The sequence below is a fragment of the Crocodylus porosus genome, unplaced genomic scaffold (genome assembly GCF_001723895.1).
Source record: "Crocodylus porosus isolate Cpor-Errol unplaced genomic scaffold, CroPor_comp1, whole genome shotgun sequence".
Taxonomy (NCBI): domain Eukaryota; kingdom Metazoa; phylum Chordata; order Crocodylia; family Crocodylidae; genus Crocodylus; species Crocodylus porosus.
This window is the reverse complement of record NW_017728927.1, coordinates 8997695-9012674: the sequence shown is the minus strand read 5'-3', so window position 1 is coordinate 9012674 and position 14980 is coordinate 8997695. Positions and strand designations below refer to the sequence as shown.

The 14980-nt window shown below is 60.7% G+C and overlaps 1 protein-coding gene across 4 annotated transcripts in view; it reads left to right on the top strand.

The window, feature by feature from the left end:
• The window catches only part of SLC5A10 (solute carrier family 5 member 10), a 59286-nt gene that overhangs the window by 40021 nt on the left and 4285 nt on the right, over positions 1-14980 (top strand). For 2 of the 4 annotated variants that reach the window (XM_019541915.1, XM_019541914.1), the window contains 6 exons: positions 4754-4861; positions 5252-5402; positions 10659-10827; positions 12257-12472; positions 13025-13124; positions 13326-14104. In XM_019541915.1, the coding sequence (XP_019397460.1) occupies positions 4754-4861; positions 5252-5402; positions 10659-10827; positions 12257-12472; positions 13025-13124; positions 13326-13519 (938 nt within the window). In that variant the 3' untranslated portion in view covers positions 13520-14104. Of the gene's footprint in view, positions 1-4753; positions 4862-5251; positions 5403-10658; positions 10828-12256; positions 12473-13024; positions 13125-13325; positions 14105-14980 lie in introns of those variants that run through there. The other 2 variants (XM_019541916.1, XM_019541918.1) reach the window with 2 other exon arrangements.

The window sequence follows — 14980 nt, the reverse complement described above, 5'->3', positions numbered from 1 at the left end:
GGTGGTGAGTGGGCTTAAACCTGGAGATTTAAACCTGGCGGTGCTTGGCTGGAGGGTCTCACCCCTCTGCTTGGAGTCAGATCAGTGCCGTATTTGAGGTCAAGAAGGAGTTTTACCCCATGGTCAGGCTGGTACGGGCTGAAAGTTTTTGCTATCCTCTGTAGCGGGGGCATGGCCTCTCCCTGGCATCTCTTGAGTGTATATTAACAACATTTTATACAAGCAGGATGTTGGCTGCTGCGGTCCCCCTGCTCTCCCCGTGGCAGGTTCGGGTGTGATGTCTTGTGTCAGGGTTGACAGTGGTTTTACTAGCAGTTTAGATGATGGGTTTGTCTGGGATGGTTTGGACAGGGCTGGTCCTGCCTCAGGCCAGGGTTTGGACTAGATGTGACCTCCGGAGGTCCCTTCCAGCCCCGCTTTTCTGTGATTATAAGTATTTCTGATTAATCCACTGCCTCGCCAGGGAAAGAGGAGTCTACCTCCCCCAGGCCCTTTGCTTCCTGCTTTGATCTAGGCTCTCGGCTGTTCTGCCGATTGACGGCACTAGTCCTGCTTTGAGAAGCTGCCGTGATGGACTTGAGCACCGAGGGGAGAGCTCAGGGGGCAGCTGCCACCTACCAGGGCAAAGAGCTCCTCAGTCCCTTCCCTCAGCCCTTCTGCAGGGATTCAAACCCGACCCTGGGGATCCTGACTCCAGTTCCCCAACAGTAACATGGGGATAAAATCACTTCTTTGTAGTGTCCAGGAAGACCGAGGCTTTGGGGGGCAGTGACTTCTTCCCGCTGTGGGGTATGTACATCTCCTAGCACGGCGAGGCTGCCATCTCAGATGGGACTGCTTCACACATCCCAGGCACGAGGTCCCTGGGAGAAAGCCCAGGAGCGGGAGCCCTTCCTGCGAACCACCACTGGGATTCAGAGGGACACGCTGAGCACCTCGGGGCAGGGGATCCTTCTCTGTATGTGTGTGCAGGGCCTAGCACCTGTCCGCAGAGGGGTAATGCCCAGGATCACAGGCAGGCATGTATTCAGCGCAGCTGCTGAATCAGGGCCTGTCTCGTCAGGGCACGGATAAACCAGAAAGCTGCTGTCAACAGGTGTGATTTCACTACACGTGTTAGAGCTGCGCCCTCTTGAACCTGGTCTGGGGGTGGCCTGGGTTCATCTTTCCAGGATTTACAGCCCCAGCGAATCTACAGGCTTGTGGGAGGTGTGCATGCATACCTCTGCGTGTGTGCATGTGTGTGTGTGTATACATCTGTGTGTGCAGGAACTGGGCACTCACAAGACGGATAATCTGTATGGGACCTGCTTGGGAGGAGAGCGCCCTGGGACCTAGCGACGGATCCCACAGGCGCAGGGAAAGATCGATGTGAACACAGCCTCAGCAGGAGCAGACGTGCTCTGGGGGTCCGCTCCCATGAGACCCTGGGGATGCGGCCTGTGGCTTGCACGTATGCTGTGACATCCGGTGCAGCAAGGGCGTGTTTGTCCCGACCAGCCCAGGTTTCAAGCTGTGGTGTCTGGACCTGGGCATCTGCTTCTGCATCTCCCCATCACCTGCGCTGCTGGCTGGGGACAGGACCAGCCCCCTCCTGTCTCCACGGGGCCTGGGTTTGGGAGTATCGGCTCTGTGCTCAACGGGGCCAGGCCAGTGTTTGAAGCTGACCCTAGTACGTCCCAGCTACGGGTCTGGTTCTGCATTTGGCTTCGGTCACTGCCCATCCCCAGCAAGACCCAGCCTGTCCCCTCTCCAGCTGCAGCTTTGCAGTGGGGTTGGCGCCGTGTGCCCGTCGCTGGCGCACTGGGCCGAGGGCGCCGGTGCCTCACCGAAAACCCGAGTCCTGTGTCGATGGGGCAATGCCTGTGTGGTCGGACGAGTCACGTTGGTGCCAGAGGCCAGGGCGGGAGCCAGCGCCCAGATAAGTGCTGTGATCTTGCGCTTCCTGCCGCTGCCCTGGGAGGCCTCGTGCCTCTATTGCCTGCTCAGCTGAACTCAGCGCTCGCCGGGCCCGTGCTGTGCTGGCCACACGTGGCTCGGGCTTTCGGCCCTGTGAGCTGCAAGGGTGTATTTTGCCTCCCGTGTGTCGGCGAGCCGAAGTCGGAGCAGGCGGAGCGAGTGCCAGGGGTGAAGAGGGACGTTTCGGCTCACCAGCACAGCGCCTCTGCTCGCTCCTCTGGCTTTGCATGGAGCAGTTGCTCGGAGCCTGGCCCTCGAAGCCGGCAAAGGTGGGTCGCGGATCCCAGTGAGAACAAGCCCTCATCGCTTGTCTCGTCCATGTCTGCACGGGGCTGAGCACAGCCTGTTCCCCCGAGTCTGTGGCCAGGCCTGCTGGAGCCCGGGGGCTCAAGGGCGGGTGCTGGGGAGAGCGTGGACAGGCCAGGGCGGCTGGGTGCTCGCAGCCCCATGCTCCTGGGACCCACAAATGCCCTGGGACACACCAGCCCGAAGTCCCTCCTGTTTGCTCCCGCTGTTCCTCCTCATGTCAAAGCCAGTGGATTCAGCAAAAGGGCTGTTTCTCCTGATCAGGAGCTCTTCCCTTCTCTTGTTCGAGGCAGGACCTGCCCAGTACCCACGAACCCCGAGTCCTTTCCCCTTCCGACCCCGCAGGGACGAGCAGCAGCAGCCCTGGGTCCGTGTGAAGAGAGGCCAGGGGCGCTCCGGGATAACGGGACTCGGTCCCTTACCAGAGTGCAGAGCCGTGTCCGGGGGCCCAAGGGCTATTCTGGCCCTGCCGCTTGTGAGGCCAGGCCCTGTTATTAGGATAACCCCTTGCGTTTTGTTAGCAGCCCTATCCACGCATGGCAGCGGGTATGGGCTGTGGAGGTTTCTGCCTTCCTCTGGAGCAGGGGCACGGCCTCTTCCCGGGATCTCTGGATGCACGAACCATTACAGCAGCAGGGCACTGACTGCCAAGGTCCCCCTGCTTCACCCGTGGCAGGTTCAGATGCGGTGTCTGGTGTTGTGTCCGTGTTAACGGCAATTGTGTGAACAGGTTAGGTTATGGACTTGTCCGGGGTGGTGTGGACAAGGCTGATCCTGCCCTGGGCAGGTGGGGCTGGACTCACTAGAGGACCTCTGGAGGTCCCTTCCAGCCTGACTTCTCTAGGATGTCTGTGATTTCTCTCATGGTTTGTTACAGACAGAGAAACTGAGGCACAGCTGAGCTGCAGCTCCTGTGCTGCCGATGCTCTATCAGAAGCAGGCACAAGATGCCAGAGCCCCGAATACCCCCCCACAATGCGGGGGTCCTAGGCGTGGCAGAGCCTAGCAGGCAACTTGCAGTGCAGTGATGGGGGTGATGGCCCAGCGGCAGCCCCACACCGTTGCAGCAGCATTGGGCAGCAGTTACAGGCTTTCCCTCGACTTCCTCCCTCTTGTTTCACCGAATTAAGCTCCGGCTGGGTGGACTCAGCCATGAACCTGACCCATCCTGCGGTGACTCCGAGGGCGAGAGGTACATCATTGCTCCCGCTGGGGCTCAGGGTGTCGCTCCAGCCTGGATGGTAGGGGGAAATCAGCAGGAGTGGTTTGGGAGGAAGGGGAGACGGGCTCTCGGCAAATGTCTTTTAAAAGGAACAGAGCAGGGGTAGGCAACGTTTTTGGAAGGTGCCGGAGTGGCGACATACCAAGCCCGGAGCAGCTGTTTGCAGGCTTGCCCGTGCAGCCCAGCTGGCTTGCAGCCTCCCAGCCGCCTGCTGGGAGCAGCCTGGGCTCTGTGGCTGGCAGTGGTGTGCCGAGCAAAATGGCCTTGCGTGCCATGCTTGGCACGCGTGCTGGGGGTTGCTGACCCCTGGATTAGAGCAATGGCTGCAAGAGAATCAGCCGGGGATGGAAGGGCGGAAACGCGTCTCCGTTCTGGCAGTCTTGGGTGACATGGGCGTTCATGGGAGGCTTTGCATCGACTCCCGAGGAAGCTGGAAGGGGACGGTGGCCGTCATGGTGGCTGTTGACTGGAGGCTCCACCTTTGTAATTGAAAGGACTTAAGATGTGAAGCAGCCGATGCAGTCATAGGCACGCCCAGCGGGGCGATGGCGCTGGCCATGTAGCAAAGCTGAGTGCCCAAAAAGACACCTCTCTAATTGGCAGGTGTGCACTGAGCTGTGCTGGAGTCACCGGGGCGCTGCTGGTGTGGAGGGCATGGGTGGTTGCAGCCGCATGGCAAGGGCTGGGGAGAGGCTGCCTGGCATGAGACAGGGCCGTGCCAGCCAGGGCACCCTCACGTCCACTGCAGAACCAGCCAGCTCCTTCCCCTCCAGCCACGTCAGTGTGGCAGTCGCTGCTGCAGCTCCATCCTACATATTGCAGGGTCTCCGTAGCTGGCTGGGGCACTGGCAGCAGGGCAGCCACGGTGGCACACAGCTCCTGCCCGAAGAAGAGGGCATGTGCTGAGATGGCTGCCTACCCTTAGCTTGCAGGGGTCCTCTACCTGCTTTCGGCAGTGCACACCTATCCCTACATCTAACACGGTTGGCAGGGACCAAAGCAGTTGCCTTCCAGTGGCTGCTGGTTGCATCTCGGTGGGCGAGCCCCCAGCACTCAACGATGCCAGGCCTTGTGGACATCCCCATGGGTACAGGCCCACGGTTGAGGGGTCAGGGTGTGGACCCCTTGCTGGAGGCAGAAGCTCACGTGTGGAGGATATTTGCTGTGTGACCAGCTGAGACCTGACTCTGCTCCCACTCCACGCAGCCCCTGGAAGAAGTGGTGCCTTCAGATGACCCCAGCCCCTTTCCCTCTGTACCCTTCCAGATGCCGTGGCCTGCGTGGACCCTACCGAGTGTGCCCGGGTGTGCGGGGCTGAGGTGGGCTGCTCCAACATCGCCTACCCCAAGCTGGTGGTCGAGCTCATGCCCAGTGGTAGGTGCAGGGGTGGCAGGCACTGTCCACTGCTCTCCGAGCCTGGCAGCTGGGGCTCTTCCTTAGCTGGCAGCAGGGCCAGCCCAAGCCCTAGAGCGAGGAAGGGGAAGGAGTGCCTCATGGGGAAGAGACCTGCTTCAGCCCCAGCTGGGAGAGGGTTGCGGCTGGGCATGAGTCCCTTGCCAGCCTCACTCGCTTGCCTTTCATGAGGAAGGAAGACAATAACCCCTTTGTTTCAATTGCTGCCAACCCAGAGCCTCCTTTTCCCACTGCTGAGGGCACCCAGAGGAGGTCTGAGTGTGGGCAGTGCTGGGTGACGTGCTCCCCGAGGGCAGCAGATGCCTTGGAGAAAGATGCCGATGCCTTCCGTCCCTTCTCTTTCCCCTCCAGGGCTGCGAGGCCTGATGATCGCAGTGATGATGGCTGCCCTGATGTCCTCCCTGACCTCCGTGTTCAACAGCAGCAGCACCCTCTTCACCATGGATGTCTGGAGGAAGGTCCGGCCAGACGCTGGGGAGCGGGAGCTGTTGCTGGTGGGCAGGTACGGGACCTGGGCCCCTTCTGCGTGGCGAGGCGGAGCAGGGCTGGAAAGCCCAGAGTTGTTTGCTGTGGCTTTATGATCCTTTGGCCTTCAGGGGATCAAAGGGCTGAGCAGGCAAACAGCTGTTATCAACCCTTAGCTGGACCCAGGCCTTGATTCTTATCTCAGTGGGGATGGGTGGGATGGACTCCAGGTCAGCCCGCAGCGCTACCCTGGCACCTGAGACCCCAGGTGTGGTGCAGCTTGGGGGTCTCTGCATGCAATTCCATGGCCGCGGCGCTGGTGATGGCACTGGGGGTGTGGGTGGGCACACTGGCTATCCCCCATGTGAGCGCTGATGGGGTCATGGGCTTGCACGGAGTCCCCTGCGTGCCTCTGAATGCTTGTGCCTGGGCAGGGCACGTGCTGTGTGTTGGGTGAGGAGCTGTGGGGTGATTTCAGACAGGGGCCTGGCACCCTAGCTTGCCCTAAGACAGCACAGGGCAGCAGGGGAGCACCAGGAGACATGGGAGGGGAATGAATCTGCCCATTGTGCCGGGCTCCGGGCGGCACCGGGGAATGTGCCTGTCAGTTTGGTGCGAAGGGAGCGTCTCAAGACCAAAGGGCGTCGGGTCACCTCTTTATGTAGGAGTCTGAAATCCCCAGGCTCCTTGTTGTTGATGGTTGGAAGCACTGGGAGACGGCTCGACCCTGAGAGCGTGGGGCGTGTCTGCCCTGCCCAGGGCTTTGCTGCATTAGCTGGCAATGACAGCGCGGCTTGGGACGGTGCCTGCTGCCAGGAGGTTATGTGGTTGCTACCTGTTTATCCCTGCACATTCCCATCTCCTGCCTCCACCCACACCACACCTTTGCCTCGGTCTACCAGCCTGTAAAATGGGCATAATGACAGGTCAGCTGCTCTCCTAAGCGTCCTGTGAGCGCTATGCATCTGTGTTTGCCAAGCATGTCGGTGACCCCAGGGGAAAAGGCACTTCCTGAGCACAAATGAGGGCTGCTCATTCATGGGGTAGCCAGCTTAAGGGGAGCCGTCACCCTCTGCATCAGCGCGGCCCTGCTTCCTGTGCCTGGTGCAGCCCAGCTGAGTCACCGTCCGTGGCACTAACCCCGCGCAGCACCCCGGGCCCTGCTCGGATGTTCGGGTGGGTGAAGGGCACGCTGGCAGCACGGCAGGGGAGGCAGCTTCCTCCGGCAGCTGTTGCAACACGTCTTTGCCTGGAAGTGCAGCCCAGCTCAGCTCATCCCAGCGAATCTGCAGCCCCGGAGCCTCGTGCCTTGCGGGTGATGTGCCGTGGCCTGGGACAGCAGTGAGCAAGAGCCGATGACCCAAGACAACTGTCTCTGCCACCCCGTGATGGGCCTGTTCTGGTCCCAGGCTTTGCAGTTGTACGTGTTTCACCAGCCCAGCATTTAGGAAGCTGCCAGCCCAGCCTGTGCTTATGATCGTGTCACCTTTCCCGCAGACAAGCCGCGTGAAGACCCCCGGGCTGCCCACCCTGCTGAGAGACCTCTGATGAGGCAGGAACACGCTTGCTGGCTGTAGTTCCTCCCTCTGCTTTTGCACCTAGACGATGGCTTCGCACATAGCATGGGAGCAGAAAGGGGCTGATAAACTAGTCACTGGCTACAGCCAAGACGGGGCCAGCCTGGGGGTCGGTGCGGGGTATTTGTTCAGCTCTTTCACACTGGCTGGGTTAGTTGTGGGGTCATAATAGCATCAGACCCACAGAGCTGAGCCAGGGGCACCCGGGGAACCCAATGCAGTGTCCTAGTTTATAGTTGGAAGGGACCTCAGGAGCTCATCTAGTCCAACCAGGGGCTGAACCTGTAACCTTGGTGTTATTAGCACCACCACAATGGGTTATTAAAACCACTGGGTTACTGGGGTATTAACAAGGCCAGCTTGCAGGTACCTGGTTACTTTAACTTGGGATACTCAATTAAGAAGCCCACGAAGCCCATTCGTTAGGCAGTGACACAAGGGGGTGGGGGAAGGGAGTCGGGACTCCTGGGTCCTCTCCTTGGCTCTGTCACTGACTCAGGCCTGCTCTCTCTGCTCCTCCAGCATTGTTAGCAATCTCCCAGGGGTGTCTGATGGCTTAACTCATTTCTGGTCGAAGCACTTGGAGGTCTTAGGACAAGAGTGCAGCTGGAGTGGGGTTATTAGCCCCAGCTGTGTCCTGGCGACGTGGCTTTGGGACCTGGGGATTGCATCTGCCCCTCAGGAGTTACTGGGTAGGAAAGGTGCGGTTTGGCAGTGCCCAGGAGAGCGTCCAGCGGCTCAGACAGTCCCTCATAGGGGAGCTTCAATCAGCCGAAGCCTAAAGATGGGACGATGAGGGCCGGGGGTCCCTGTGCAGTGAGCACCGCTAGCTTTGCTGATGGGGAAATTGAGGCCAGGGAGGGGGCATGACTCTAGCTCCTTCATCAGCTACCCCTGTTCGAGGTGACAGCTCATGGGGCAGGAGAGGAGCTTCCTGGGATGCCCGGTCCAGTCCCTTGGTGTCACAGGGGCCATGTCCGTCAGAGGGGAACCCCCTGCTCGCCTGCCCGGGTGGACAGGGGGCACTTGCTGGAGGACTCTTACCTCCAGGAAAGGGTAGTGGCCACTGAGACCCCACCCCTGTGGGAGGAGAAGGGTCTGGGGGCATCTGTGCCTTTCTTCCAGGATAGCCAGGCTTGGAGATGCCTTCCCTCCCTGCAGCTCCTCCAGAGACTCCTGCTCCGTCTGCTTCATCAGAGCTGAATCAGGCTCTGCGCTGCTTGCCTTATAACCTGGTCCCTCCCTCCAGTCCTCACCCCCACACTCATTTTTCTCGCCTTTCTCTCGCTCCCTTCGGTGCCCACCTTGCTGAGACCGGCTCCCCGCCCCCGCGCTGGCTCAGTTGCCCAGTGCTGCCGTGATTCAGAGCAACGCTTCCAGCATGCGCAGTGCTGAAAAGCCAATGAACTGATGAATCAAAGAGGGCTCAGTGGGTAGGGGCACACACACACACACACACACACACACACTCATGTGCAATGACATATACCCATACACACACATTTACATGCAGACTCTAGCATGCATGTACAAACTCACATGTGCGCACACAGGCAAACATGCACTCACACACACACAGGCACACATATACAGACTCACAGCTATATGTGTGTGCTCACACATGCACTCACATCCACACACTCGCAGGCACACACATGTGCACTCGCATATGAACACACACACACTTATTCATATGCACACACACATGTGCACACCCCTTCACACCCGCACTTACACACACATGCGCACACACACACACACATACACCAGTGACAGGGGCACTTGTGCAGACACACACATGCATATACACGTAGTCACACACTCGCACACACTTATTCAGGCCAGCATCTCCCAGGGATAGGACGTGGGAAGGGCCGGACCACAAGGGACTCCAAGCTCCTGTGCTTCACAGGGGTCGTCGGCAGGGGCAGGAATTACTGCTGAGCTGGCACCGGCGGGCGGTGCCCAGACATGGGAAGGACACAGAGATCCCCTCAAAGCCAATGGCAGGCCAGGCTCCTCTAGCTGCGTCGCTCTGTGTTGCTCCAGGTTTGTGATGCTTGACACAGCCCTGGGGACCACAGGGGAAAAGCAGCACCTGGCAGCACCAGGATACGGGCTCCTGGCAGCATGCCCATGCATGTTGGAGTGCGTGGGTGTGGGCGGGCATGTGGGCACGTCCGTGTGTGTGTGGGCAGGTGCAGCAGGGGGGTTAAGGACTGAGGGAACACTCATTAACGGAGGCTCCCACGGCACTGGGTTGGTCTTTCCAGGTCTGGGTCCAGGACATCACAGGTCATGGCCTGCACCCAGGCCATAAGGCAGCTGAGGGGGATAGAAGCATCCTGTGCTCAGAGGAAAGCTTTCCAACCTGTGCATTGGCAGATACCCTCCATAGCAGGCCCTGCTCACACTGACGCCATCCCTGTACCATGGCACCCACAACCACACAGCTCCTAAATCACTTTGGCTGAAGGTTTCCATAGCACCCGAGCTGAGCTCCCAAATATTCATCCCAAAGCTGAAGGTTTGCCCTCAGTTAAGTGCTAGGCAGCACCCTGCTCAGGCTGGCGGTGGTAAACCAGGCCGGCTCTGAGCTCAGCTCCTGGTAGCCGCCAGGACATGGATAAGCACCTATCAGTTTTTGGGCTCCTAAGTGTGGAGCCAGGATGGGCCCGGACATATGCAAAAGGCAAGGCTTTTTGTAGGTGACATCTTTTTATTGGACCAGCTGCATTGGGAAGGTTTTCTAAGTCTAGTCGAAGCATGCGGTTGGTCCAATAATCACAAAAATCCTTGCCTCGCTTGGCTCCTAAGAGCTTCTCTGTTGAGGGTCTTGGCCTGTCCCCTGGATTTTGCTCCATAGAAGTTGGTTGTTTTATACGGATGCCAGCTGGATGCATCTCAGCCAGGCCTGCTGCCATAAGGCTACCTCCTGTTGAAGGGTGCAGCAGTTAATACCACCCAAAACGTCTTTGGCTCTCAGAGCAGCTGAGTGACCAGTGAGCCCCTTCCCTGTGTGCATGCCCTGAGGAATGAAAGACAAGGCTTATTTCTGTGCCCTGAGTCCTGGCGACGGAGGGGAAGCGGGGGGCAGGCTGCGGGATGTTTGCATCTCCAGCTGTCCGCGATCCCTGCTCGCCAAATCATCCGAGCCAAAGGTAAGTGGGTGGCGCTTACTCACCTATGCTGATAACATTTCGCCTGGGGTATAAATAAAAGGCGAACCCAGCTCTGGACCCATGAGCTCTCCCAGAGCCCTCCAGCTAGGGCCAGGCGGTCAGATCTCTGGGCAGATAGTTGCCTATTGCAAAGAGGCCAGATGCTTCCAAGATGACGGTCTCCCTCCGCGCCGGCTCCCTCGCTGCTCTGACAGCCGCCAACGCGCCGGGTGGTGCTGGCCTATGCACCGACGCATCTGGGCTGGTGTGTCGTTGGCGTGAAGAGTGACCGTGTCTGTCGGGCACTGAGCAGCCCTGCCTTGCCCTGCTGGGGTCCCAGCTTGGACTTCCCGAGCTGACTGGCACCTGAGGGTGCTGGAAAGGCAGCGGCTTTGCCGACGAGGAGGTAGGAAGCCAGGTGCCCTTGCAGCTGGTACCATGCATGCATGGCACGCAGCATCCAGTCTCTGTCCTTGCATTACCGGAGGGGTGTGTTGGGTCTGGAGGTCACCGTAGGCTGCTCCAGCCTGACCCTGGGTCTTGCTGCCATTGCAGGCTAGCCACAGTAGTGCTGGTGGCCGTCAGTGTGGTATGGATCCCCATCCTGCAGAGCTCCAGCGGCGGGCAGCTCTACATCTACATCCAGTCCGTGACCAGTGCCCTCGCCCCACCCGTCACAGCCGTCTTTGCCCTGGCGGTGTTTTGGAGACGGGCCAACGAGCAGGTGAGCTGAGCACTGTGGTGCAGGGGGCACCCTGGGTCACAGGGTCCTGGACCTCCAGGCCTGAAAGGCCCCCTAGATTCATTCACTTGGACCTGAGTAACAGAGTCTCACATCTGCCTCGAATGCCCGTGGTGCTGGCTGAGCTAGAGCAGGCCTTGAGAGAGATGCCAGCCCAGATCCTGGTCCCATCTCTCAGGGCTGTTATGCTAACAGTGGTTGCTGCCAGGGGGGTGGCTTGGATCCGTAGACCACCTAAAGCAGGGCGGCGGGGGTCAGGTCCTCTGTAGTGGAAACAGTGAGTCTCAGTCTCCACTTCTGAGTCCATACGCAGCCGTCTGGTTCCCAGGCGGAGTCTTTCTCCACCCATGTAGCGTTGCCCTGTGTGCCCTGGCCTCTGGTCCTCCTTCCCTGGCAGAGCTGGATGGGCAGAGCTCCCTTGGCTCTGGCTCTTGCAAAAGCCTGAATGTGGCTGTAATAGCTGCACGCTGCCCAAACCTCACCTCCTTGTATAGCAGGGCTTGTCGGGACAGTTGGCGTGCTGCCAGTGGTAGCTGAGTCTCGCTGTGCCTTGGGTCTACCTCGGTGCTCACTAAAGTAGCCTGGGCCCTCATGCCAGCAGGGACCCCATGGCTTTCCCCTTATGGTAGCACCAGCAGGAAGCTGTCGGGCGGTGAAGGCATCGCCGTGCATCTAGACGCACCAGGCTCAGGGGCAGCTCGATGAGCCTTAGAGGCTCCTGTATTTGTGAAGACCCACAAGTCGGCAGCCGCTTTTTAGGGCAGCGCCGGGGGCTTTGGAGACGGTGCTCGTCTCCGAGATCTGGGCTGTTGCGTCAGGGTGTTGCAACAGAAGTGCTCTGTTTGAGGAACTGAGCACTGTTGCCCTGACGGCCAGAGGACACTCTTCTCTCCCACGTTTGAAAACCCCCCGCCGGGGGGTGGGCCAGGAACTGGTGGGTGGCTCACATGCTGCTGACAGCCGGGCCCGAGCCAGGTGCTGATGTGCATCGCTGCCCAAGTGCAGCACGCCGAGCTGTGACCTCAGTCACCTCCCGGCAGCCGAGTTGACACGGAAAGTCCCCTTGGGTACAGACACTGCTGTAGCAGAAAGCAACCTGGCCAGGGCCAGAGGGCAGCTGGGTCTTCTTTGGCCCGTGCCTGCGTGGTAGTTCCCAACTGAGAACAAGTCCCCGTCAGCCCCACAGACCGGTCGCTCTAAACAGGCCCCAGAGGCACTGCTCTCTCTGATGGGCAGCGGGGGTTAGGTAACGTGCCAGGGTCACTTGGGAAGTCAGTGGCACGACAGGGACTTGAACCCCAGCCGCCTGGTCCCTTGTTCCTCACCTGCCCGGTGGCTGCCCTGCTGTCCTTCCAAGGATGGAGACTGCGCTGGAGACCTGACCTGGTGCCTGGCTGTCGCTGTGTTGCAGGGAGCTTTCTGGGGCCTGATGGTGGGGCTGGCTGCCGGCCTGGCCAGGCTGGGGCTGGAGTTTGCCCACCCCACGCCGCGCTGTGGCACCTCCGATGAGCGCCCCTCCATCCTGAGGGACATCCACTACCTGCACTTTGCTGTCCTGCTCTGTGCTCTCACAGCCGTCGTGGTGGTGGGGCTCAGCCTGCTGACCGACCCCCCCATGGAGTCCCAGGTGAGCCCCGGTGCCTGGGGACATCCGCCCCGAGCCACGCAGCATGTCCCCAAGGATCAGCTGGACACAAGGGCCCCTCATCCCCTCCCCGCCCAGCTTGGCAGAGCACGTGCGCCTCTCCGGGATGCCAGCCCCTCACAGGTACCAGCAGGAGCCCACGGCCGCTGCCCCGGGCAAACCCTAGCCTCACGCAGCACCAGCAGCTGGTAGCTCAGCTGCTTCCGTCCCTGCTGTTCTCTGCTTTCCTCCCTGGCCCAGTGGCCCTCTTGCTGCATCTCCTGTTTTAGTTCAGAGCAGCAGGCCTCTGTCCCCGTGGGACACTCCCGTGTGAGCACGGGTGCTGCTGGGGAGGAAGCTGCCTTGAAGTTGCTTCTCAAGAAAGAAACCCAGGGTGAAAGTCACAGAGCCGGGGAGTCCCAGCCCTGTCCTCCAGCACCCGAACGGATCCTGCCTATGAAACCAGTTTAATCCTCTTTTCCCTGCTCGGGTCCGGCTGCCGCGTGCTGAGGCCAGGTGCTTTGTGCCCCCCTGAGCTCCCTGCTCTCGTTCCAGGTCCAGAACCTCACCTGGTGGACCCTTTCTCAGCAGCCCCCCGTGCCCTCCCCGGCCAAGGCGTTGGCAGGGAACGGTTCGCTGGGGAGAGGGAAGGAGGGTAGGTGCAGCAGGGGGTTCGGGAGGGGGTGGATATTGGGGCTCAGACTCCTCCCGAGTCCAGGGGCATGTGCAGGCGGGGGCCATCCTGAGTCTCAGCCCCGCGGCTGCGCTCCGGAGACAGCCCCCGGGTGTGGGAAGTGCAGAGGGGGTGGTCGCAGTGGCACCTGCCCCCTCCCAGGTCTCTCTCCTTCTGCCACAGGTTCCCAGGAGGGGTCTCCCTGCAGCTGTCCCTGCACAGACTGTGTGTCCTGGCCCTGGGGGGTGACGGCCGAGGGACCCCCCGCAACGGCCCTGAGGGACACCGCAGAGACCCCTTTCTGGTCCAGCATCTGCTGTGTCAACGCCGTCCTCCTGATGTGCATCAATGTCTTCTTCTATGCCTATTTTGCTTGACTGTCCCCTGCTCAGCCAGGCCGGGGCTGGGAGACGGCCAGGAGCCTGGGGGGAGGCCGCCAGGCCGCGGGGATGGGGGGCAGTCGAGGGAGAGGGAACCATGCTTCTCTCAACTCCCCCTGGGCACTGGAGGGGTTTGGAGCCAGGGAGCTTGTCCATGGCCATGTCGGGGCTGCCGGGGCACCGTCCCCAGACACCCCAGAGGCTCTCAGTGTTTGCTTCGTACGACTTTGGAGCCAGGGCAGTGACAAGCCGCACGAGGACCCGAGAGATCGATGCCTGGGGTGACTGGGGAGATCACCAGGATGGCTCTGCCCTGGATACAAACCCCATTCGCTGCCCCCAGCCTGCTTGGGAGCCTGGGGCTCCCCCATCCTGCACGGCATGCCTGGTCCTTTGTATGTGGCCCTTGAAGCATGGAGCTGGGGGGTCTCTGGGAGTGAAACCCTGGGTGTTTGGCCTGCTCTGGGTACCGCTGCCGTCCTGGAGCCGGTGAGTGCTGTAGCCAGTCTTCTCCACTCGCCCCCTTGTCTTGGGGCAGACGGAGGGCACGGGCACTGGGGCCTTGAATTAAATGCTGCAAAGCCGTTGGATGGACTGGGAATTTCTCTGAAAGCAGAAGCCCACGCTAGCTGCTCCCCCCATGCCTTGCTGGCTCCTTTTCCCTGAAGATATAGCTAGAGCCTAAAGCGGTGGGATGTTAGCTGGGGCTCCTGCCTGCTCTGGCTTCACGCTGCTTTGAACTCCACTGTGCAGCCTCGTGGCGTGGGAGACCGGTCCGTGGGCTGCCTCGCTGGGGCAATGTGGGCTTGGCTTGTGGGGCTGAAGCTCACAGCCGGCCCCAGCCCCAGGGGTAGCAGCCAGGCCAGCTCAGGGGCTTCCTGTGGCTACAGGCACATTCCTGTGTTGCTGTGCAAGTCGTCGCAAGCCTTCCTCTGCCATCCGGACTGAAACTGGTTCAGTGATCCTGATCCCCTGCGGGGTCGTGTATACCGGGTATCTGTGAGGACAGCAAAGCGGCATCGGTCTCTTGCTTCCTTCACTGCCAGGTGGGACCAGGCTCGGGCTTGACGTTCATGGGGTCTCCCCAGGGTGAGAGCTCAGCCGGTGGGCATGGGGCTTTCACCTCTGCCTGGCCACCCATGCCTGGCCTGGGTCAGCAGGGACACCGGAGCGGCAGGGAGAGCAAGTGGGGCCTGAGCTGGGGGTGCGCCTGTCCGGGGGCGTTGGGTGACAGAAGAGCGGGGTGGGGAACCCGGCTTAGATGTGCCCCCGTCTCTGGCAGGCATGCTGGGCTGGGGCACTGGACCCCCCCCGGGGGCAGTTCAGTTCCTCTCCCCCATGGCGTGAGATCTGGGAAGGGGAAGGGGCTGGGTGGGGAACGTGGCCGGGCAGCTCGGGGAATGCTGCCCGGCAACTCTGCAAGTGTCCGGCCACCGGTTCGCCTGGATCAGCAGCCTC